Source organism: Leptosomus discolor, chromosome 1 (assembly GCF_034619465.1).
Source record: "Leptosomus discolor isolate bLepDis1 chromosome 1, bLepDis1.hap2, whole genome shotgun sequence".
NCBI lineage: Eukaryota > Metazoa > Chordata > Aves > Leptosomiformes > Leptosomidae > Leptosomus > Leptosomus discolor.
Window position 1 is genome coordinate 71,359,458 of NC_141391.1, and position 25,075 is coordinate 71,384,532.

Genomic DNA, 25,075 nt, shown 5'->3' on the forward strand with positions numbered 1-25,075 from the left:
CTCAAACTCTATTAAAAATTGATCTTGTAATAATCTTGGAAGTTAATATTCTGTCTTGCTCAGAAGCTGCTGTGAAAAATCTTCATTGTGTAAAGCAGCAGGCTTTCCTGCCTTTACACATGCCTTAGTATTAGTATTCTTTCTGTGGGAAGAAATGGCACTGTAGGAATAAAAACGTCTCTTATGTTGGCATGAATCCATTTTGTGGACCTTCCACAGAGATAGTGAGGTTTATCTAGAGGGATCTTTAGGAACAGGACCCAACATTGCGCACAGTCAAATGAGGCAATAATAAAATGCAACATTAGATGGTTTATACTTGTGGTGAAATGAGCAATGAGTGCATTAACACTTGAAAATATAACTCATCAGTGAAAAGCTGTTTAGTTTGCCATAGATGTTTTAATTTAACGTTGAAAAAAAATCTGTACATATATTGCATACAGATTTTTCCCACTCCAAATAGCTATCCACAAGTCTGAAGATCTACATTCAGTAAAAACTTACAGTAAAAGGAAAGGACTTTCCTGTTCTGCAAGTCTGGACTTGGTAACATTAAGTGTTCTCATCTAATTTTCATTTTTTAAGTCCATTCTGTAGCAAGCCTGACGCTCAAAACCAAGTATTCTCTGACAGTAAGAAAATTACTGGTTTTAAGAAGCTAAAAAGATTAAAGTTTGCAAGGATATCTGTACTAGAAAATATTTTGTTTATACTGCCTTGAACTAGGAGGATATTTAGCTCTGACCTTTGCATCTCAGGGTGTCCCTGTCAGAAGAAAGTATAACTAGGCATAAGGTCAAAGCAGCGGGGGGGGGAAACCATGCCTGTTATAAAAATGCTATCTCTTTTTTCAGTAGCTTAAAGGAATGCTATCAGTGTACAAAAAACACCCTAAATTTTAAAATGCTATTTCTATCTGGCGATAATAACAACAGTAACAGCATGGTCTGTTTTACATGAAAGATTTAAAATTTTCCCCTTTGTATGAGATTCATTTTAACTTATATATGTATACATATATATTAAAAATCTTTTAAAATGCACATATATATGCAAATACGTATCAGTGTATTTATTTCCCTTAACACTGCATTTTTTTAAAATGCTGTATTCATGTCTGTCTCAAAAGAGCCCTTAATGAAGCATCCATACTAAGGAAAAATAAAATTTCATGGTATGAGTATTACTATAGAATCAGAAAGGAATATGAGGTGGAAAAAGTTAACAAAAGCACAACGTTATACTTTCTAGTTGCATAATACACACTATTCTTTCTAGTCAAATATTACAAATCTATGTTTGATCAACTGCATTAGGAATGTAAAGCAAACTTGCAGGGCATTCAGCTATTCAGAATCTTAACTTTCAGTTATATGCACAACTATATACAGAAAGAGTATAGGCACGTTTTGTTTCCTGTGACATGCAAAATTCTGCACACAGCCTAGAATGGTTTATTTACAGAACTCCCATACCTATAAAACCTTCCGTCAGTTCCCCAGACCTCTTTCATCAGTTTACATTACAGTTACTCAATTGAAGGATTGACAGCCAGACTTCCAGACTGTAAAATCATGTACCTACTGAAAGGAAGAAGAGCTGCAGGCATGCGGTCCATCCTGATAGCATAACAGTGTTTTCATAGGCTGTTCACCCAGCATCAGCTGAGTGTGAGGACTTGAGTCTTAGTGGCATATGGTACCTCACCTGTTTCCAAAACTTAGAATTGGATGACTGTGAGAGCACAGTGTGCTGCTTTTTCCATTTGATGGTACCTTGCTGCTTAATAACAAACCTAAGAGATTCCTGAAGCTTCTCGTAAGTCCCAATTGTCTCCATTTCCAGCAGGATCACCTTTGTATCATTTTGAATGAGGGCATTGTATAAAGCAATGTGTTGATCATAAGCCTGTTCTTTACAATTAATCAGCTGGCGTGTTAGAACAATGATCAGCCGTCTGCTCTTCTGCATCCTCTTCTCAATTGCACTGGCTGTATCTAGGAATGTACAAGAAAATGATGAGACCCTGAAATGTCTTTTACAAACTCTTTTGGTTTTAGGCACTTAATTTTTGTTGCTTTTTAACCAGAAATAACTTCACTTCCAGTCTGGCACAGTTTACTCGTCAGAAAAAGAGCTAAAAAACCCTAACGATCAAACAAACAAACAAACAAAAAAACCAACCAAACAAAAAAACAACCCAAACAACCACAAAACCAAAAACCAAAGCTTTCCTTTCAAATGTTTTCTTTGGTTGAAACAATATTTTCATTGCTCTTAAGAATTGTTAGGAATTTCTAATCCAACAACCTAGGGTCAAGTTCAGTAGATCTGGATTGCATCAAATTTGTGCTTGATCAATAGTCTCCATGTAAAGAGTCATGTTCTATCAAGTTTAGCGCTTTACAAACTGACCTTGCAATACTTACCTACAAAAACTAGTCATTTGGAGACTTTTGCTTCTAAGAGGCTTACTTACCAGCAGAGGGAGTGTTAATTCTCCTGAGCTATAGCATGCAAATTTCTACACTAACCTGTGCAGGCGTCCATATGGAAATTAGCACAGATTAGTATGACGCCATTCTGGATGCCAAGGAAGGGGGAATAAAGAACATCAACTCTTTCCTGAATTAGCACTGGGAATTGTGTGAACCGAAAGTCGGTCCATGCCAGTGAACAGAAACTGAACATCCTGTGAATCTAACACCCTCATAACAGGTTAAAAAACCCTGAGTGATAACAGCAAGGTTAATTCCTCAACTTAGTTTGTGGTTTTCTCCTCTTTTGTGTCTTGTAGACCTACTCACACACAGTTTGATTGTGGCTTTGCCCAGACAACGGCTGTGCAGAGTTACAGTACCGAAAGAGAAGGTGTATGTTTAGGAGTCACACTTGGGGTCACGTTTCCTGCATGACCCAAGAAGATGATAAACAACATGCGCCCCTGCCCTGTAGCTTGCTTTTCTTAGTACACTGGCAAGCACAGAGTGCCATTGCGTCACCCTGCCTGAAAGATCAGGCACACAGCTGCTGAGGAGATGAGCAGCAAGCTCAGGAACGTAAAAGGACTTCCTATACCCCTAAAAGGGACTTCCTGTACCCCTTCCTATACCTCTAAAAGGGACTAGAACCACAATTTGCTCAGGCTTGACAAGTTATTCAGTGCATCATCTGATCTGAAACTTACCCTCTCCAGGATATATATCTCTCCCGTAAATACACAGTTTGTATCCACATTTATTTTCTAGAATATCTGGCATGATTTGGTAAACAAAATATTCCACAAAATTAGCTTCATTGGTGTGGCTTTTGGGGTAGATAACATATGCATCATATATCTTCCCATCTGTAGGGTGAAACAAGAGGAAAGTGTATTGTGTTAACATGAATTAGAGCTGTCTATTGCAAAAGCTAGAAGAAAAATCAAAATATCAGTCTTTGAAATGGATCTAAGTAGAAGTCCCTGCTAATCTGAATAATGTATATCATCAGGTGCAGGTTTGTTGTTTTCCATGTTCAATTGTTATGTCCTGTGTGTTTGTAACATTGGAGAACCCGACCTTTGTATTGTGAAGGCTTTATCCCAAAGTATATAGAATAAGAATTCAACTGATCGATGCATATTAGCATGAAATAGAGATGAAGCTCAGCATTTGTTATTTCAGTGATACAATAGACTGTTAATGGCCTTTGTCTTTCAGGACAAGACACTCCACTTAAATTCTTCCACCCTGAAGAAATTACTCATCGTTCCCATGACATATCATAGTCCTGAGTGAAAAGCTCCATTACTCAGGAAGTAGTCTTACAGTCAGAATCAAGTACAAAGTCAAATATTTCTTTCACTCTTTTCTTCATTTCTCTCAAATATGTTTTCCATTACAGCATTTGTTTTCTAATTCCAAATGTTTCATTGCTTTCTTTGCAGTGGAGATGATCCTTCTTTTGTTGCTATCTGAGGTTCTTGTCCAGACCATCCTTACAATAAAAAAGAAACAGCCGTTTCCAGAGTCTGATTTCATCATGAAATATGCTTAAATGGAAACTGCGCTAAAAAGCATACTTCTTTCCTCTTCAGAGAGAACATAAGTAACTAGATCAGCTGTAGATATCTACCATGCAAACATCTGTGGTAGGAGTCAGGTTTAAAAAATGTAAATTTAGGTGTCTACATGAAAGCATGTGTCTAAACTCCTGCTACAATCTGTGGAGAACTGACCATTGCAGTTAGTGAATTCCACAGTGATTCAGATTACTGTCATGTAAATGTCAGGGGCCCAGCTGAGTTGCCTAAACAGAGGCACCTAGTTCCATTTGAGTCTTCCTGTGGTAGCCTGCCTGACCTCCAGATCCTGCTCCAGAAGTCTGCAATGTCCAGCAGATCTGTGTTATATGTCTGTTTTTTTGACCACCCCAAATGAATCTAGACACCCATGTTTAGACCAGCGAGGCAAAGTCCCAGTGCTTGGTTACCTCAGCTGATTTTATTGGTGAGGAGCTGGATTTGGTCACCTAAAAACATGTACCACATAGTGTCACTAGGCGCTGCCTGCCCTTCATCTGGCACTGCAGAGGGGCTCAAATCTCTCTTAAGTCCAAAGGGAGCTCCAACAGCACTAGCTGCTTATGGTTAGACAGCTGAAGCCAGCCCCACGTCTCCAGGTTTCATGTCTATGATAGGAACTTGCATGTGTGCACCTTCATTGCATGTGACTAAATTTAGATGTCTTAATCTTAAACTGAAGTCCACCCCTAAAGTTGGATGGGATGTGTTCCCCCCAGAAGTGTTTTCCACAATAACGGTACCTTTCTCTTTTTCACTGTCATTCAACGTTTCACGTCAAATATTTCTTTGAAAAAAAAAAAAATGAAACCAGGACTGAATCCCACTTTTATGTAATACCTCACTACAGAACCTAGGAAACATGGGAATGTAAAGCACTACCAGAGCTATGTATGTTCCCTCGTATCTAAGTGATTTCAAAAGGCCTCAGAAAGCATAGGATCAGTATCAGGTGTCATATGAGCTAGGAAGCAACTATCAAATAAATCCATTTCCATATCATTTGCCTTTTTTCTTTTTTTTAAGTTTTCTTGCTCAATTCTTACTCACCGTCCTTGACTGAGTAGGGCTGAAATATCTCCCGATACAATAGGACAATATCAACTCGGAAGGACTGATAAAGTATAACAGAGACTGCTATTGCAAGTAGCAGAATTAGAGATCCTATAATCAAGAGGATGTTGGGAAGACCCACTGCAAAGAAGAGGAATATAATGTTAGCCATAGAGAAATTAACACGTGGGCTGAAGCCTCAGCCTCTTATATCCTTACTTCTGTTACAGTTTTAAGGAGCCGACAATAGAGACCACAAAGTTTTTTCCTTGTCTAGCTGATGTAGCAAACACAGAGACCCTTAACTAGAATCGTATTAAGCAGTATATAAACATTTACTTCCCTTGAATCCAGACCTACCTACACTGGATACCACAGCTGACAATGATGTTTAAGTATTTTGTGACATTGTTAAATCGTTAATAACATAACCAGCAACAACGTTCAAGCATTTTGTAAGGCATCTAAGTCAACGCGTGACAACCTAAGTGTCCACAAAAGGACAATCAGAGGCTTCTGGCGTAGTTGCACAAACAGGGTAAGGAAAAACATGCACATAATAAATCTGCAAGATAAGAACAAATGCAAAACAAGCAGGAAAACAGAACATGTCTTGGTCACAAGAATAAAATAAACAATGCTGGAAGCAGATGATGTTCTCCCTTGCCTTCTCTTTTGAAGAGGGTCATGGAGCATAAAATAGCAATGACGAGTAAGGAATATTGGGAAAGAAAGGAGCCACCCACTTTCGTTGCAGCTTCCCTCATGGAAGAGCTCTTGAATCTGACCACCTCCACCTCAGAGATGAAGACTTATCAAGGATAGATTTAGACTAGATATAAGGAAGAAATTTTTTACAGTGGGGGTGGTGAAATAGTGATTCTATGGTTCCATAAGGATGGCAGTCACCAGCTCTCTGCTATAATACATATGCACACAGCTAGTCCAGGACTTCTAGGGGAGAGCTACAATCCCAGATAGCTGCATTTCTGCAACAGCCCATTTTTGCTCCTGTTCTGTGGTTCGAAGAGAGAGAATTCAAACTAGATATGTGTGCCCTCTAAACGGCATCTAGTTCTGCTGTAGTAAGAAACAATGGGAGGCAAAAGCAAGGTCATTTTATACTGTCTCCAAACTAGAAAGGTGGAAGCTTAATTCACAGACTGTTACATCCTCAAAGCTTTGATCTATGTCCTGGACATATTGAATTCACCCAAGATTCAGTGTTGAAAACATCATGAATTCCAGATAGCCAAAATTGAAATTAAAATATCAAAGGCTTTTTACAGCAGCTACACAAAGAGGATTCGCTACTCCATTGGAGGGAAGATTAATGGCAATTGTCTCATAGTAGAAAACTTCTCCTAAGCAAATGAAAGATACCTAAATCTACTCCGCTTGGTTTTAACATGTAGACTCAGAGCAGTTCCTTGTGTGTTTTTTCACTGATAACTAAATCCATTAAGACATTTCCATTTGCAGTATACCTTCTTTACTTAATTGTTCCTGCCCAGCATGACAACTCATCATCCTATAGTTGTAATAATATAACCAGTTTGGGGACTTCTCTGTGTTTCAGATCACTGAAATGATTTGGATTAAAAAATATACCTCCAGAGGTCTCACATTGAGTGATGGACTTTTACCCCAAAGAAATGCACATGAAAAGGTCCAGATTGTACATCACTTCTGCACAAAAGGGCCCATCTATTTTTATTTTACTATGATATAGCAAGTGTAATAATTGCCAGATGCAATGCTTTGGCTTGGAATATCACTAGAAGCACGTATCTTTTCAGTGTTACAATGAGATTTGAGGTATGCTGCAATTTCAGAATTATCTTAGCTAAGGAAAGAAATATTCCTTTGAATGTTGACCAAATATAAATTTAAATACAAGCATTATGGCAATACAAACATAGAGGTCAGCTCTGGCATCCTCACTGTAAAGACACTTCACAGCATCTCAGCCCACGGAAGGCCATTGTATGTACTGCTAGCAACTCTACCTAGCCAGGCCTTGTGCATTCAGAGGAGGGATCAGATATTCAGGGCTTTTCCTCCCTCTGCCTGCAAAACACACCTAAGACGCGTGGCTGCAGCAGCAGGCCATTCACTGGCACTTGAGGAGCTGCATGTTCACAGCAGAGCCAGTCTCAATTTCCTCTACAGAATAGGCAGCAAGACAGATTGGAAAATACTGCAGATTGTATGCAGTCGGCACATAGGGCACTAGGTGAAGGCACTGACTACCACCAAGGAGCAATTTTAGAGTATTTTCTTGGACATGGCACTGAGTGAATAAGATAAAATATTTAGGAGTGAAGAGTCTCTTATATTGAAATTTGCAGCTTCCCTGGCTTCTCCAGATGTTGAATAAGGCAGTGTATTAAGCAGCACTTACAGAGGCAGCCTAAAAATATTAGTGCCTGAGAAATTCCACTGAAAAAGTGTATTAATAAAAGAGCTTACAAGTACATTTTTTGTTTCCTCTGGTAGGATGTGAGGTAAATTTGACATGATTTTCACACTCTTCCTGTTTATTTCTTTGCCATTTAAAGGGAGAAAGAAACATCAGGTATTTGATGAAGCATACCTCACCAGAACTAGGAGATCTGGGGAAACCACCTTCCAGTAAGATTGAAGTGGGCAAGAAAACAACCTGTTTATTTTATACTAAAGTCTGGCCATTTTGTAGTTTTAACAGTGTCACGTGATGCCCATGCAGGAACTTTGCCCTTGTGGACCCCTCCAAATTTTATGATTTGATCCATCTTTCTGGTCAATAAACACATACACACACACACACACTGACAAAATCAGAAAACCTCTTCCACTGCCTGGTAAGGACAATCCAAGCATCAGAGATTGCCCTGTTTCTTATTGCTTCATTTGTTGACAGTGTGCTGACCACAACATTACAAATACTGTTGTAACGCATTGAGTAAGTATCTATAAAACATCTAGAGAAGAAACAGGTTCCAACAACTTTTGCAATTATGAACCGAAAAAACTGTTTACATTTGGTTTTGCACTGATTAGAACAAGGCTGGAAAAGAAGTGATAAATTTCCTGTGCTTATACAGCTTGTAAAGAGTCAGACAAGAACCCCACAGGGGTCTTCCTGGAAGAGCAGGTCCAGTTCCCAGTAAGGCTGACTCAGCCTCTTGTTTCTCTGGAATAAATCAGCTATCTTCAACACAATAGGGGCAAGGGCCAGAAGCCATTTTTAGAGGCCTTGAATGAGATTGAACTGATCCTGTTGTTCCGTTTGACTTTACTGCATCATTCAGTGGCAGAGAGTTCATGAGTGGACTATCTTCTAACACTATTTATTTATATTCAAGAGCAATGGGAATACAGAACTATCAGCTCACAAGAAACAATATTGGAGAGGCCAGAGAAAACAAGTCAGAAAGCAACATTTGAAGGATTTCCTGACAAACTCTGGAAGAACAGCAGTTTTTTGCTAATTTCGCTGGCTTCTAAGTTGGACTCACTTCCAGACAGTAAAGGCAGAGATCTGGGTCTGGAATCCCTGTCCACATCCATATACCAAAGACGAGCCAAAAGGTTAGATTTGGTGTTAAATATCTTTGAGGAAGAACAGAGCTGATGTTCTGGGCTGAACTTTATCTCTGCTCTGAATGGCTGGAATTTCTGGCATACTCCAGAGAAAAGGGTTCAGGTCAGAAAGATTTGCGGCCCTCTGGGCATTTTACACTGCCTTGTGAATGAGAACTGAAGAATGCTCGGAAGAAATAAGATGATGCTTGTGTGTCTGACACATGAAAAGCCACCTCCAGTTATTTAACCAGCCCTGAATCAAGATGAGCAACTAAAAGACACCTTGTATATCAATTAAAAAAAAAAAAGGACTTGGAAGCTATTCAGACAGCCTGTGTATTCCCTAGCAGACAGGTTAAGGGGGATGCTGAAGGGATGTTCCTGTCCTGACCCAGCTCTGCTGGCAGAAGGAGTTAACAGTGTTTGACCAACTACTGGTCATTACCTCTGTCTCTGGAGCTAACAGCTTCCCTCCCTCTGCCAAAAGAACTACTTTTGTGAGCATTGCTCCACTGCAGTTATCAATGAGCTGAACTGGCATGAACAGTGTAATCAATTAGTTTTCTCATTCTTGAGAGGACACATCTTCCAGCATGAAAGACACCAAGCACCTGTGGAAGGCAATTGGGAGTAGTCTGGCAGGCAGAGTTGCTGTCTCTTGCCAGGTGTCCAGCAAGACTACCTATGTCTTTGTCACGAAAGGTGGAAGAAAAGGGAGTCAAAAGCTGTTGCAAATTCCTTAGCCTTACAGGGACCAGAGGCACACTACGCAACAAGTTACGCAGATGATCTCCAAGCACATGAGAGGACATGTCTTGTGGCAGAGAGGGAAGGTAAAATCTGGGATGACTGCCTTCTCTGGAATTAAAAAGGGAGATACAGCACTGAAGGATCTGGAGAAAATGAGACAGCCTATATTTTCTGTAGAGAGAAGTATTATGAGACATGAAGAATGTGTTTATGAACAAGTGTTGGTGAAGGAGTCAGAAGATAGCAAACAGCTTCAGGCAAAGAGGGGAGAGAAAGGATGGGAAATAGTGTGGAAGGATGGGTTCCATATTGACTGGGGGTGATAAAAGTCCAGTCAGGGGTTGGGTGAGAAAAAAATGGAGAAAGATCTTCTTCAGCAGGAGAAGAAGCAACTTCTGAATGTAGCAGCAGCAGCTGAAAGGTGCAGTGACATTAGCACCTCCTAATGGAGGCAAGAACATAACTGCAGAGACTGTCAAAATTCCGCTAAAACAAAGAAAGAATTTGCCTGATTTCTCTGTGTCTGAAAGACACAGTGTGCATAGTCTGGATATACCAAATCACACCAAAAGGAGCTGACTGCATTGCATTACTCCTGATAACTGAGGTACTTTGGTCTCACAGCTCATTTCTAAAGAGCTGATCAGCTTCTTAGCAGCGTTTATTTCTTATTTAAAAAGATGAGTAAAAAGATGCTTCAGACAGACACTTGAGACAGACGCTTTTTTCACAATGCAGCACTTTTCTTCACACACATATGTGTGCACAGCATATATCCTAAACTGGAAAATATCCTTTTTTTCCATGTGAAATGTTGAGCAGCTTTGCCGCTGACATCTGTTCCTGGCAGTATTAACGGATTATTTTTGTTTTCCATGGAGACAAAACCAAACAGCTCTCACCACTCTTGACTGTGAAGGAAACTCCTCCTTTTCTCATCACTCCTCTTTGGCAATTTTTTATTCTTATGTGGATTACAATTGTTATTGTTAGGGTTAATTATAATGATGTTGCTAACAGTGAACTATGACCTGAAGTATTTGATTATGACTCAGAAAAATAGATTTAATTCCTGATTCCCACAGAAAATTTCCATGTGGTGAGCCAAATCATTCATTCAGCAGGTTTTTGAAGACAGAGGCTATTGCTGTGAGACTGAACAGGTATTAACACAGAGGGGCCCTAATGCAATTTCTTACAGCATCTTTGCCTCCTCCCTTAACCTGTCACCTGTGCTGTTAAACACTATTTATCTAATTCATTAAATGCCCCCAGAATGGACTAATTTGAGTAGCAAGCGGCACAACATCTATTTGTCTCTTACTTCCTATCACAGATCTGTGCTACAAATAATGATAATTTAACCCATACTGAATGCCCTGAAAAAACAAAAAGCCAGAATACAGAGCAGGAACTTGTGTAAAAAGAACATTAACAAGATAGTAGCTAGCAGACATGAGTTGTACTGTGGGAAACACTAAGGAACAGTCACATCTTTAAAAAAAAAAAAACCCACAACTTTTTTTTCCCATTAAAAGTAAACAAATAAACAAAACACAAAAAAGAAGGAGACTACACATTTTTATTACACATTTACAAGATGAGAGGCTCAAGCAAGCCCTATGGCATTTTTATTATACTCAGAGGCAAGCTGACATTGTTTTAGTTGACATTGTTTTAGCATAAATATTGCTGAGCTGTGTGAGGAGCGAGTGAAGAAAACTGAAGCAGAACACAACCATTTCTGGACATAGCATTGCTTACATCAACAGTGCTGAGGAGCAGAAGCAGGCATCTTGACAACAACAGCAACAAGGAGAAGGGGACAGATACCCACACAAAACAGGCAGCAGCAAAGGGGGAGGGTCACAATGAAGAGCTTTCATGAACATTTACTGAAGACCTATGGATAAAAAACAAAATAAGTTTTGTCTACAACAGAAATCAGATTCTATTAATCGCTTGGTGAATACAGATTATAAAATATACTTTTTCCTTCATCTAGTTTGTAATATGGGGCCAATAAAAGACTTGTATTGCCTGACTAGCACGAACAGGAACTGTTACTCAGTTTCCTTCCCTCTCATTGCAAGTATGCTCCCACACTCAGATACTTCAGTGCAGAGCTGATGTGCTTCTAGCTTCCTGAATGATGCTAAGCTCACACTCACTTAGTAATATCCAACCAAAACATCTCCTGCCACCTTCCTCTGGGGAAAACCAGTGCTATCCTGCTGGATGATGCCCCATCCTCTTTTACAATTCACCTACTTCCCTTGTAGTCTAGGCTATGGCAAGGAAATATGTCTATGGTTTGAAGCCATGATCCTGTAGGAAGTTATGAACAGCCAAGAATACTGCAGGACATGGAGCTGTGCACACCCTGTGAACACAATACACTTGATTTTACTCTTCCCACCATTCTTTTACAGAAAACTAATCCCTGTTAAAGGCCTTGGGGTTTCTTCCCAAAGTCCTTGGTGGTTCAGCATATCTGAAGGGATAAGAAAGGAAACGATTGACTGCAGCTTCTTGTTGTGCCTTCACAGACACAATAGTGTTTTCTGCCATAAGAATCTAACTCAGTGGTGCCGGCAACAGTGCTTAGGGATCTGGCTATCTCTATTAAAAAAAAATTCCTATAGGAGCTAAAGACCATACCGGTCCCCACCATTTACTGCCCTGGATTTTCCTTCTCTGGCAGAAATTACTAGAACCATGAATTTAAAAACAAAACTAAGAGAAAGCCTTCAAAGTGTTACTCACATCTCTGTGTGGCACACAGTGAACACAGTGCTGTTCAGAGGGAGACAGGATAAAGCCAGACATCACAGAAACCAGTCATGTCACTTAACATTCAGTCAAAAAGCAAGGCACTACAGCGGTGTGGCAAAAAAACAAGGCACTACTTGGATGTGGTACAGGAGGGAAGGCAAGCAAAATGGCAAACTGGCAGCTGAAACTCTTGTCTTTAAAGTTGGCCTATTTTCTGCCATGGTTCCACCCTAGAAACAACAGTTTGATTCTCAAAATGCACTGTTAACACTTTTGACCAAAGAAGAGGTCAGTTCCTTGCCCAGCTCTTCTCTGTAGAGGCTCCTTTATAGCCTGAGTATTTTGTAGAGCAGACTGTACTATACCAGTGTGCTTCAAATCCAAGCGCACTGCCTGCCTTCAAGGCAAGGGGAATTTGTCACCGAGCAGAAATATCCTAGAAATAGGATATTCTTGTCACAGGGCTGATAGAGTCATGATCTGCATGTTTAATCTCTTGCTGACACCATTTGAGTAAAGCCCTCCACCCAGCAGAATTTACCCCAAGGACTTTCATGACCTAATGAAGCCAAGGGAATTTTGCCACTGGCTTGAATATGTAAGGAGGAAGCAGGGTGTTTTTTCTTCTTATGAACAGAAATATTCTCACTAACAGTAACAAATAATAAAATAAAATCATGAACATATTTCAAACCGAGCGCAAAGTGTAACAAAAGCCAAAAAAAATCCTACCCTCGCATTGTGCTTTGAGTTGTAACGTCACTGTGGCTTTTGTGTTGTGCATTTCATTCACCGCCACACATGTGAAATTTGCTTGCAGATCCTCCTTTCTTATTTCAGTGACATGCAAAGTGGTCTCTCTGTAATGTTCTTGCTCATGTCCTTCAAAACTTAGAGAGAGAGAAAGAGCTGGTACCATTGGCTTTATTGGCTAGGCACAGTTTGCACAGAAGAAAGATTATTCTGCGTTATATGTACTTACAAATGATTTTTTTCATGAAATCTTGAAAAATCTAAGGATTTCACTGGGATGTTATCCACATCCCATGTGACAACAGCTATTGGCTGTTTCTTAATCCCCAGGCGGGCCTGACATTTCAGAGCCAAAGGAGCACCTAATCAAGATACAGAGAGATGTAAACATTCCTTGATGAAAAACAAGTATAATTTTATTTTCCTCATGACATTTTTTCTATAAATCTTCATACCACACGAGTTTCATCTTAACAATTTTTACATATTTTTCTGAACTACTGCTGACAAAATGATGTATAGAAGAGACTCAAAAAGAAATAGTAAAATCAGATTTGTAACAAATGATCTAATACAACATCGAGGATTACAAAAGGAATTATTTATACTCATTATGATGAAGGCAGTGTAGACTTTACTTGTGATGCTTAACCCATGTAACCAATTGTTGAGGAACATAGAAAGTAAATGCTGGTTTACATACAAATGTACATGGAAATAACATAATTAAATTTCAGTATATATTACTTCACATAAGTCTTGTGTGCAGAGTTTTATCTTGGATTTTATTCAAGCTGGACAAAAGTAAAGTAAACCAGTCCAAGCAAAACTAAAATAGGAAATTACTTATTAGTATTTGTCATTAGCAAATATTTATTCCAAAGTAAGAGTCACCGTTGGACTGGAAGAAGGTATAATTAGAACACTTGAAATTATTTGCATGTAAATCTGCATCTAAGCAGGGCTTAGATAAGATTAACACATCTTACGACTTGCATTTTGCATTAGTATTAGAGAACATGGAGAAATTCCTTCATTTTTGCAAATAGGAGCCAGCAGAACCAGTACATTAAACGGTTTTTAACTGTAAAGCAAATTTGCTCCATGCAAGCAGTGCCAGATTACTTACTGTCCCAGAGGGGTGGGCAGAGCCTACAGAGTACTAGAGACTGACCATGTTATTAGAGAAAGGTGGTCCTGGAGCATAGATCATCTAATTCTGAGTGACAAAGCAACTGGGGGAAGGAGGAAAAAAGAATGGGGATGCAAGTCAACGTGGCAAGCCGCTGAAGCACAGTACGTGGCACCTCAGACAGGGCCCCATGCCCCTGCAGTACCTGCTACCAGAGTAGTCTTGCTGTAGGACAGAAACAGTGGGGTGGTAATTGCCATCCCTTCTCCCAGTGGCCCAGATTCACCCACCTGCCCTGAGAGACAGGCATCCTGGGCAACCTATTGATGTTTCAGGTGGGCTCAGTCACTTTCTGGAGAAGTTCACCTTTCTCTGTTGACTATACAAAATCCCCAGACAGCCCTTACTCCCGCCACAAGCACCTTGCTCTGATGCTGCAAGTTACACAGGGTGAATCTGAATCACTGAGAATGTCTATGGTCCTAAACGAAAGGGAGCCAGCGAGCAAGCTCTGCATCATGGGCTCCCCAACCTGCTATTTCTAAATTCACTCCTTGGTCCTGTCTTTCAGCCCTCCCAGCATCTTCAAACCAGACAGGTCTGCTCAACGCTAGCCAACATGGACATGAGCCAGGCAGTGCTCCTTGGCCTCAGGGCCAGCGACCAGTCCCTTGCCCTCCTTCATTCACCAACAGAGACAGCCACTGTCTCCACATGGGGACTGCAAATAACGAGGAGTATCTCTAGTTGCGAAAATCGCCCATCCCTCTCTCTTAGGGGTACCATCAAGCAGTTTCAAGGCATTTAGCGAAAACCCTCTTTGAAGTGGATGGAAGCTGTCACCCCTTCAGCTGAGATGTAATAACTGATCATGTGAGTAATCCTAGTCAATTCCTGTGAGGGTCGAATGGGTTATTTAAATCCTCTTATACTGCTGCTTAATGCCTAAATAACCCATCAGTTATACCTAACTGTGCCTGGCATGAATTAAATCTGGTAAACATTATGGTGCAAAACTGTAATAAAAAATTCCATCACTAAATCTTCTTGAAGATCCTCATGTTCGCTAGGCCATCACAAAACGTTAATTTAAAAACAATTTGAAGTCTGTACTTACCAAGCTCCACTTCTACTACACTTTTATCCTTTGGAAATAAAATTTGTGGAGGTAGAGGTGAGTGTTTTGCTTTAGAAATTAAGGAGGGAAAGAAAGCACATATTAGAAAGCTGTGAAAATGCATTTTGTAAGATGATGATTATAATCTGCACAGTTAATATTTCAAGATTCCAAAGCATAATTGCAAAATAACACTACACCAGTGTTTCACATGTCTGTTGGGATCATCTGGTTTTATTCCTATGACCAAATACTTCTGGGGAGTCTGTACATGTTAATAGTTTAAGTATTTTCTCCCCATTTATTCAATTTTTACTTTTGTACATAAAGAGCAAGAAAAATTTTTAGTTTCTTAAGTACTGGTTTAGCTGCTGAGTGGGATAAAAAAACAGAGGCAGTTATAGGTTTGTGTGTTTTCTCAGTTGCTTATTTTGTTTTTAAAAAGAGATAAAGAGATTCCTTCCAATATTTGAGAAATTACTCATATCCATGATATGAAATAGCTAATATGTACTTTTATGCAGTATCCGAACTGGGGATCCTTTAGCCCATAAGCTGCCTGCCCACGTTCCCTTCTGTTTCCCCCAGCCCTGCAGCCTGACAGCCAAGCACATCTGGTTCCCAAGACTCTCTCTCCGCTGTCTGCGCACTGCTGCAGACATCATATCAGTCTGCCACAACACTGACCGACCCTTGTTAGCACCTTCTAGAAGGAACACTACTTTTTCTTTGACATATTTCTTTTCCATCCGCACTACTAATTGTTATGGACAGGTCCGAACTACATCCAGCTCCTTGGCTTGAACTGGGCATTCAGATCTTTCAGATTTTTTTCCCTTGATGCACTTTTCTTCTTTTCTTGCCCTTTATTCTGTCTTGTATTTCCCACTTGAAACACATTGCTTCTTTGGAGCCTATTGCTTCTTTGGAGTCTCCTATTTCCCACTGCAAACACGTTGGAGCCCTCAGCAAGGAAAGACATGGACCTGTTGGAGTGGGTCCAGAAGAGGGTCATGAAGATGATTGGGGGAGTGAAGCGCCTCCCCTGTGAGGACAGGCTGAGAGAGTTGGGGTTGTTCAACCTGGAGAAGGCTCTGGGGAGACCTCATAGCGGCCTTCCAGTACTTAAAGGGGGCCTACAGGAAAGATGGGGAGGGACCCTTTATCAGAGAATGTAGAGACAGGATGAGGGGTAATGGTTTCAAACTGAAAGAAGGGAGATTTAGATTAGATATTAGGAAGAAGTTGTTTACTCTGATGGTGGTGAGACACTGGCACAGGTTGCCCAGAGAAGCTGTGGCTGCCCCCTCCCTGGCAGTGTTCAAGGCCAGGTTGGATGGGGCTTGGAGCAACCTGGTCTGGTGGGAGGTGTCCCTGCCCATGGCAGGGGTGTTGGAACTAGATGGTCTTTAAGGTCCCTTTCCACCCAAACCGTTCTGTGATTCTGTGATTCTATGATCTGCAAGGCAACAAAAAGGTACATCGTAAAGCCAATATTATCAAAACATAACGGTTCCACTCATCAGCATACTAATTTTAAGGGCTGATAAAAATTCAAAGTTGTCATTAAGTACTTTGAATTTAGTAAAAACGGGAGCAGACATGACAAACACAGCTTAGATTTTACATGTTGTGTTGTAATCCCTTCTTTCTGCGATGATTTCAAAAGGAAGTCAGATTAACTTTGAAATGAAGTAATTTGCCTGGATGTAACATAGGCTTTTGTAAATTTGGATGCCTTTCTGTGAAATAAAACCCAGCAATTTTCGTTATAACCCAGACACAGCAATATTCCTGACCAGTTAGAGAAGTTTTGATGAAAGTACTTTCAAACAAAAACAGTGTTTGGCAGAGAAGTGTCATGTAGACCATCAGGGTATCACAGGGAAGAGGGGGAGGAAAGGCACAACACCTCCTAAGCTGTACTTGGTCTCAGGTCAAATCTGTCTTCTGTCAAGCTCAAAATAATCACAATAAACTCCGCTACTGAGATCTGGGCACAGCAGCAAAAACTGGAACCAAGGCTCCTACACTCCAAATCTGCATTCTGCCCACAAGTTGGGTGCCTCACCACAGCAAAAAGGACTGATGTTAGTCTGCAAATGAACATTATCTGTTTTTTTTTAAAAAAAAAAAAAGCCAAAAAAACCACCCACAACCCAAACCCAAGCCTCCCCCCCAACCCCCCCAAAAAAGGTCTTTCTGATTGGTTTTCTTACAATCTGATTGCAAAACTGAAGACACAATTTGAAGTTTTGCAAGTTCATGGAATCTGGAACTGATGAGTGCTGCATGCTCTTCCCCTGACCACCATCCAAACACAAATGCTCCCTGAGGAGACTGCATCCTAGAGGCACCCCGAAGTCCATACCTCAACCATGTTGGCCACATTCAAATTAACAAAGACACAGTAATCACTAAGCTCCATTCATTTTCTGTCTATACCTATCTATCTCACTCACTTTGTCTCATTCAAGACAAATCTAAAAGTTTTTTTTCAGCCCTGCTATCAAATAAGTGCTAGATACTCAAGATAGACCAGAAGATAATGAGTTGCAGGCCATCAGCACATCAGTGATCCAGTGATCACCAGATGATCCTCACTAGCTACAAATTCTACCCTCAAACAAAGAGAAAGCAGAGCTTTGTGGCATCCCATTGAGGAGACCCTTCATTTCAGAAATAAGTGCTACCAGACAGCTCTACCAACCACAGTATACAACCAGAGTCGTCAGAGACTTTTATCAGAAAGCCAAACGTGACCAGGTCTGAATTTACCCACATCTTGCTGCATTTGGATCAACATCCAAAAAATTCACCTAAAAAGCTGATCTAAAGTTTCATTAAGAAGATAAAACAAACCAACAGAAATTCTTTTACTCTTTAACGTACAAAAGAAGCTTCCTCTGCTTTAAGTAGATACCAGTCTTTTTTATCTTAGCAAGCTACAAAATGATTGTCTTACCCTTACTTATGAAAATCCTTGTTGCTGATACATTAAACACATTTCCTTTATGAGTGTAGATAAATCGACAAGTATAATAACCATCATCCTCCTTTCTTGGGTTGTTAATAAAAATATATTTTTCTGCCTTGAAGTATCTCTGTCCCTGAAGAGGTTTGCAGTTCTGGAAAAGAAAACTTTCTTTATTCGGCTGCAAATAACTTCTCACAGAACTGTGATCTGCAACTGGCATCATGAGGGTTTTATTTACCTTATACCATTGGATGATAGTAGCATTCGTATAATTGTCAATTGTAGGACAAACAATTTTTCCTCTTCCAGTGTCATTTGGGTAACGAATCTGACTTGGGAAACATACTCCTTGCTTGTACGGATGCACCTGCACACTCATGTTGAATGACTTTGTGCTATTATTTGAACTTTAAAAATGAAATAAATATATGTCAATGATAGTGTTTTTATATGGACTATATTAAATATTTGTAACGAATGTGAGCCCTGTTTTATAAACATATAGATGAATATTGTAGTTCAGTCACAGGTTGATTTTAATGACCTGTCAGAAAAACAGCAATTACAGGCTGAAATGTTACATGAATTGGTGTATACTATGAAAAATAGCATTGTTTCCACAGATAACAATTAGAATGTATTATTACAACATGTATGTTTCTTTCCACTCTTACACCTTTCACTTTTCAATGTGACACTTACAAATGTATATCACAAGTGTAGTTTCCAGAATCCTCTCTAGAAGTTGGCAGAAACCAAAGAAATCGTTTGAAGGAAAATACTCGTGATCTCTCTTCTTCTGCAGGAATTATTTTCTTAGTATGCGTGTGATACCAGGTGAATTTCACAGCTGAACTCCATCTGGGACATTTTATAACAAAAGCCTCACCTTCCATTGCATCAACTGCACGTGAACAAAAGGTAAAAATCTGAGAAATTAAACCTTAGCCCACTGAGACAAAGAACTTGGCATTCCTGGATCAGTAGGCCAGTCATGTCCCTCTACCTTCCTTGGGTTTTCAGAGATGACTTGTGGCAAACATATTCTCACTAGATTTTTTCAAGAAAAATTTTGTTTAGCTTGAGTTGGGGAGTCATTTGTTTGCAAAAATAGCAATTAACGGGAGAGACTGAAACAAACAGACAAACTTCTAGATTCAAACCAGACATACACTAAAAAATATGAGTCTTTAATTAAAAAATAGCCATTTCTTGAAATGAACTTATGCAAATGTTTGCTTGAAAGCCAAACATTTTTCAAAATGCTTTCAAGCTTTATTCAAAACAGGAATTTAAACACATAGAAAAGTACTGGCATTAATGCCTTCCTTAATTCTGTATAATGAATATTTATTTATACAATAGAGAAGAGCTCTTCTTCTGCCTTTTTAATACAGAAAAGGGAAATCAATAGATTTTTTTTCATAGAAGAAAAAAACGGTAGAAGCAGGAAGCCTGTAGATAAGATCATTAAAAACAAAACAAACAAACAAACAAAAAAAACCACCAAAAAAAACCCAAACCAAAATCCACAAACTCTTCTTTCTGAAGTTCATGAAAATATGAAAAAAAAAATGAAAGAAATGTAACCAGCTGAAAGGAAGAATCTGGTGGGAAGGTGGAAAAGTGTCAGAAAGAAATAAGAGACATGTAAGAAGTTTAGGAAAACAAACCACACATGCTCACACATTAAGAAAAAAGAGGAACAAGTTTGGAGTAAGACACTAATTTATTTATTTTTAACTGAGTATATTTCTACTTTTGAATAGTGAAACTGGTCCAAATAAACTTGAATTAAGCAATCTTGACAGATATTTAAGTGCCCAGGCACCTGAATAGTGAACGGTCTGTTGAAAACAGAAATGTTAATCTGAAAATTAAATTGCATTTTAGAGGAGAGAAAGATGAGAAAATAAGCAAGGATGGACACTGGACAAAGACAGAGATTAGCAGAGGAGCCACAGTAGATAAGGGAGCATGAAAATGAGAGGCAGGTAACCAAGTGCCTAATCAAAATAGAGACAGTCTATCAAAAATGACACTTTATGCAGGTATTGTCACAGCTTGGCTTTAGACACGTAGGTGCACAAATCAAGTGGTGAGTCTCTCTACATGGTGAACACTTGGCTTCTGCTCTGGTTCTTTCTAAAGAAGTCCACCTCCACTGACGTTACATGTCATCTCACTTAGTAATTCAGGCACCTAAATCAGCCACATCAGGTATGAGCACCTCCAACCCCATCATTTTAACAGCATTCCCACCCATGAGCCTTGCAAAGACAGTGGGACATATCAGGGGTGTCAGGAAAGGCGGCATTGCCCCACTGAAGAAGGAACATATTGGAAATACAGGAAAAAATAGAGGAGGAGAGGGAACACATAGGAAGTGAGAGGCTTCATCTAAACTCAATGACATTGGTGAAAAATATTTTGGCAAATTCTTCAGCAGCGTTTGGCAACTTAATAAATCTAATTCGTTGGAAGTTTAGCATTCATATCATAAAACTGAGAATATGGGGAAATATTTAGAGATCATACCTTATGATTCTTTCAGACAAATAAGCAGCTCAGCTGGAGACTAGAACTACGTGAGTGCTGTGTAACGCCGTGTCACTGGTCAGCACTGATCAGCATTATATAGCAGAGTCAGCAGAGCTGTCTCGTCAGAAAGAGCTTACTGACTTGAATATCCCCCATGTTCAGGGAAATGTTATTGTGACATTGCACTTGTGGGTTAACATCCCCAAAAACAGGACATTGAAAAGCATTTTTAATGAGCAAAGCGCCCAGTTACATCCCTGGTTCAGCAGGGTGCATATGCATACAGCCTGTTCAGTACAATTTAAGCATGCTCTTGGAGACTTTGCCCAGGCCTGGAACAGCTACTCTCAAATCCTTCCAAAAAGACCCTTTTCTTTCTGCTTGCAGAGACGCCAAGGAGCAGAAGTAGAACCTAGACTTAATGTCACAGAAATGGACAGTACTCAGTGCATTTTAATATATAGAGAAAGCACCTAAAGCTAGTTTTTAAGCTGTGATTTGTGGCTTGAGGTAAACTAGCTCATTTTAGGTTTTAAAAAAAATACCAGTTTGGGAACAGACTGTACATTCTATAGCATATACCTCATCAGAAAGTATTTTTAAAACATGACTTACATGTTTCAGATGTCATGGAAACCGAGAGGAAGGTAGATAAGAAGATCAAATGTGCAAACCCCATCATATTTCTATAAAAGAAAGAAAAATTGATATCTCAGAATATACTCTGACTGCATCAGTTATGCTATTGCCATGATACTGATGAACATCTACTAACAGATAACTACGTCATGCAGTGATAAACTGCATCATGTGAGCTGCTCTGTACAGTGTGTGTATGTGTGTGTGTAGCAACGGTTTTGCAGCTTTGAGATGATTCTCTTGGTTCTATAATCAGTGCAAAAGTTGACGTTCCGTTGAAACTACTGTTATGACTTAGTTTAACGGGGGTGGGGGAATTACTCTGCCATGGTGGGCCTCAGGCAGAAGCCCTTTTTTGCTTGGTTGCTTTTTTTTTTTTAAGGAAGCTAAATGTACATTGACGTTCCCTTCATAGTCAATTGCAGAAATGGATTTGAAAATATATACCCTGGCCTTGAATTAAGCTTACATTCAATCAACTGCTTAGGTGCACAACACCTTTTTGGCTTTCTGTGGAAGTGGAGATATCTTCAGTGACAGCTTCTCTAGGTAAGTGTTTAGCAGTAAGAACAAAACCAGGTGAACGCCAGCAGCAATGCTAACCTGAAGGGGAACTGAAGAAATGGACTGGAAAGGTAGGTAAAGGAACATACATTACACTCGTGCAACGGCAGTGGGGTAGATCCCGTGCCTCACTGATGTTTTCATTTGTGCCTAATTGATATGCACCTGCTGTAATCCACACCTCATGGCACTCTACAGCAAACCATCTTATTAAAGAAACCAGCTATTTGTCCATGGACATTGAGTTGATCTAATGTAGGAATATCTCAGGAGACAGCAGACATGCAATCCAGCTATATATGCAGCTGTTAAGCATTCTACTTACCATTAATAAACCCGTCACTTGAATGCTGTCCTTCACTGCAGATCACAGAGCAGTGGGTTCTACTATCGTGTGTGAGGAAGAAGCAGTCCCATGGTACTACAGATGGCAGATAAGTTTTCAAGAGAAATAAAGTTAGAAATGGATTATAACTTATCTTGCAGATAATGAGTGCAAGAGGAGTAGTGAAAAATAGGCAAGAAATGTATATGCGGGGTAAGTATTGTCACACTTGCCACAAGGAATTTTTATTTCAGTGCCAAAGATTTCCAGACTAAACAAACATGACAGACCTTATCAAGACCTACAGTTTTGCCAAGTCTGAAATTCAGAACAAACACGACTTTGAGCTTTCAGAAATGCCATCAGCTTTGTATTGATATGGAAAGTTTCTTCTTTTAGGAGGTTTAATAACATCCAGAGGCTTATTCTTAAACTCCTAAAAATAATAAAAAAACTTAGTGCTGGAAGAGAAAAGCATGAGAATTTCAGTGTAGGTATTTTGCAGGGATACTCACAAATCACAGAAAAGATGACGTTTAGATCAAAAAAGCAGCATCCCAGCATTAATGTCATGGCAAGGCTGATGCCATGCCTTTTAGGGGAAGCAAGTGACCAGCCAGCAGCTCACAGAAACAATGTGCGTGAGGAGCTGCTTGCTTTTCATTAGAGCTGGAGAAAAACAGCACATACAAGCACATGCAGTCGATTGACCTCTTTAATCTTAAGGAAATCTTAGGGCAAGTTAATAGATTTTTAGAAGGTACTTTTCAGTACAACAAACATCAGTAATTTCGCCTTGGAAGGAATGAATGAGCTGGCCCAGAAGAGGGTTCAGGAGTGACCTGGAACAGGGTAGGCCCTCAGGGAAGAAAGACACAGAGCAAAGCAGCACACAACAAAATTCACAGCATCCACACAGCAAAGTATTTGTCTCTGTTCATCCTTTAGAGCAGAAGGTTTGTTCCTGGAACTTATTTCTGACCCTACCAGGAAGAAAACTAGATTGGCACATGGGAATGGGGAGCTGAGTTTCGCATACCCCAATTATTAGAGGCCTGGATCCCATTCAGGACCTGAACAGATTTGTATTTGCCAGCAGCTCTATAGAGCTCATTGATCAGCTGAGGTCTACTTCCATTACAGTTGAAAAATGTTATGGGGACTCGTGGCTCCGTATTCTCCCAAGAAAGAAAAGTGAGGCACAAATGCTCTGCATGTATTTGGAAACCAGTCTACTATTCAGCTGATTTGAGCAACATTTGATAGATACATGGTGTCTCAATCTGCTGAACAGCAAGCACATTAGGAGCAAGTGATTAAAGTTTCTCTGCCATACAGCAACGAGCACCTCATTTCCACAATCCATGAGATATCTACCTGTTCCGCTTCTGTCTCTCTGGGCAAAACCGAAACACTGCCATCCAGCTCTAATCTTTCTGAGAACTGATTTTCCTTGACTTGGTTTCACTGCGCCTTGCTAAGATATAGGTCTGCTCTAAAATCACTTCATTCTCTGCACTAATTTCCACTCTAGTTAACTGCCTTTCACTACCTTTTACTGTACCTAATCTTATTAGTTCAAATCACATTTGGTTAGCCTATGTCTCACCCTTTTTTTGTCCCATAAATGACTTTTTTCACTGGCAACTCACAAGAGTCATTATTGATCATTCCAAATAATTCGCCATCTCCATATTCTAGTGACTTTGCTGCTGAGCATCGGCTTACGCGGAGGAGACCTTTGCTTCCTAAATGTCCTTCTGTCCAGCCAGGCAGCCTGTTTTGCAAGCTGACTTTAAACTATTAGGTACCCACATACATTTGGAATGGCTCCCTTGTTCCCAAGAGGGACGGACTGACACATCTGGGACTGTAGCGGGGTATATACATAGCCAGAACTAGCGATTCAGCAAGGGAATCTCTCCAAAGAGTATTTACACAGCCTTCCAGAGCACTCTACCATCAGATACTGAATGCCTACAGTGTGCAAAATACATAGAATGTATTACTTACATACATGTATGTGTATACACATAAGCAAACACAATATGCAAAATACTAGCTGCAGCAGGGCTAGTTCATACAACTGAGATTAGATACACCTCTATCAACTCAGTCTCCGCAGTGAAATCTCCAAACAGATCCTAAGAATCAGTTAAGTGAAGAACTCTAAGCTGAATAATAAATAGAATCTGATATCAGTGGACTGAGTAATTAAATAAACATAAAAAATATTCAGAATATTCCTTCTCTGCTGGGAGCCTTTTCTTTCCAAGTGTTCGGTTCTGTTCCATGAACTTATTTGCCCCCAATGATGTATACCAGCAGTTACACTAACTGTCCCACTACTTCTTAAAGCTATTTTGTTTAAGCAAGCAGATACTTCAGCAAGATGACAAAAAGTAAAATACTTGATTTTTAAAGGTAAATCAGTTTCACAGACCAGATTTGGAGACTGTCTGAAATGAGGTTCCTTCTCATTTGATATTTTATTTATATGTGTCTATTTTGTATTGGCCAGAACTGATACCACTACCAGAGATACTGGTGAGTACCTTATTGCCAGTGCTATTGCAGCCCTAGAAATGGAAGTCTGGTGGTTAACAAAAAAGTTGCAAGGAGCTGTGCTTTCTCCATTTTTGAGATACACCTTTTTCCAGGAATGGAGAGAGCCAGAATTACTTGCCCTTACCAACTCTTCTAGTAAGTGCCATAATGATCTAGAAGTAAGAAATTTGTATTTGCCTATCTCCATACTTGCCATTTGTTGTATTTAGCCTTCTGTTTCTTCAAAAGTATGTCTTCAAGGGACCTTA

At 39.8% G+C, this 25,075-nt stretch overlaps 1 protein-coding gene across 1 annotated transcript; it reads right to left on the reverse strand.

The window, feature by feature from the left end:
* Positions 1 to 1,653: 1,653 nt before the first annotated feature.
* Positions 1,654 to 21,416, reverse strand: IL1RL1 (interleukin 1 receptor like 1). The gene is made up of 10 exons (XM_086482145.1): positions 21,347 to 21,416; positions 18,893 to 19,094; positions 18,429 to 18,597; positions 18,179 to 18,341; positions 15,214 to 15,282; positions 13,194 to 13,326; positions 12,944 to 13,101; positions 5,117 to 5,260; positions 3,191 to 3,349; positions 1,654 to 2,000 (listed from the first exon to the last, which is right to left on the reverse strand). The coding sequence occupies exons 1-10, from the start codon at positions 21,411 to 21,413 to the stop codon at positions 1,654 to 1,656; spliced, it is 1,611 nt and encodes a 536-aa protein (XP_086338271.1). The 5' UTR covers positions 21,414 to 21,416.
* Between the last annotated feature and the right edge of the window lie 3,659 nt (positions 21,417 to 25,075).

Excerpts from the sequence above, each read along its gene's own strand:
- IL1RL1 (XM_086482145.1), bottom strand. The coding sequence starts at position 21,413 with ATGATGGGGTTTGCACATTTGATCTTCTTATCTACCTTCCTCTCGGTT. Across the intron at positions 15,283-18,178 it reads AAGGATTTTCATAAGTAAGG|CAAAACACTCACCTCTACCT; the intron begins GTAAGACAATCA and ends TAATTTCTAAAG. Across the intron at positions 13,102-13,193 it reads TTTCATGAAAAAAATCATTT|TTTTGAAGGACATGAGCAAG; the intron begins GTAAGTACATAT and ends TCTCTCTCTAAG.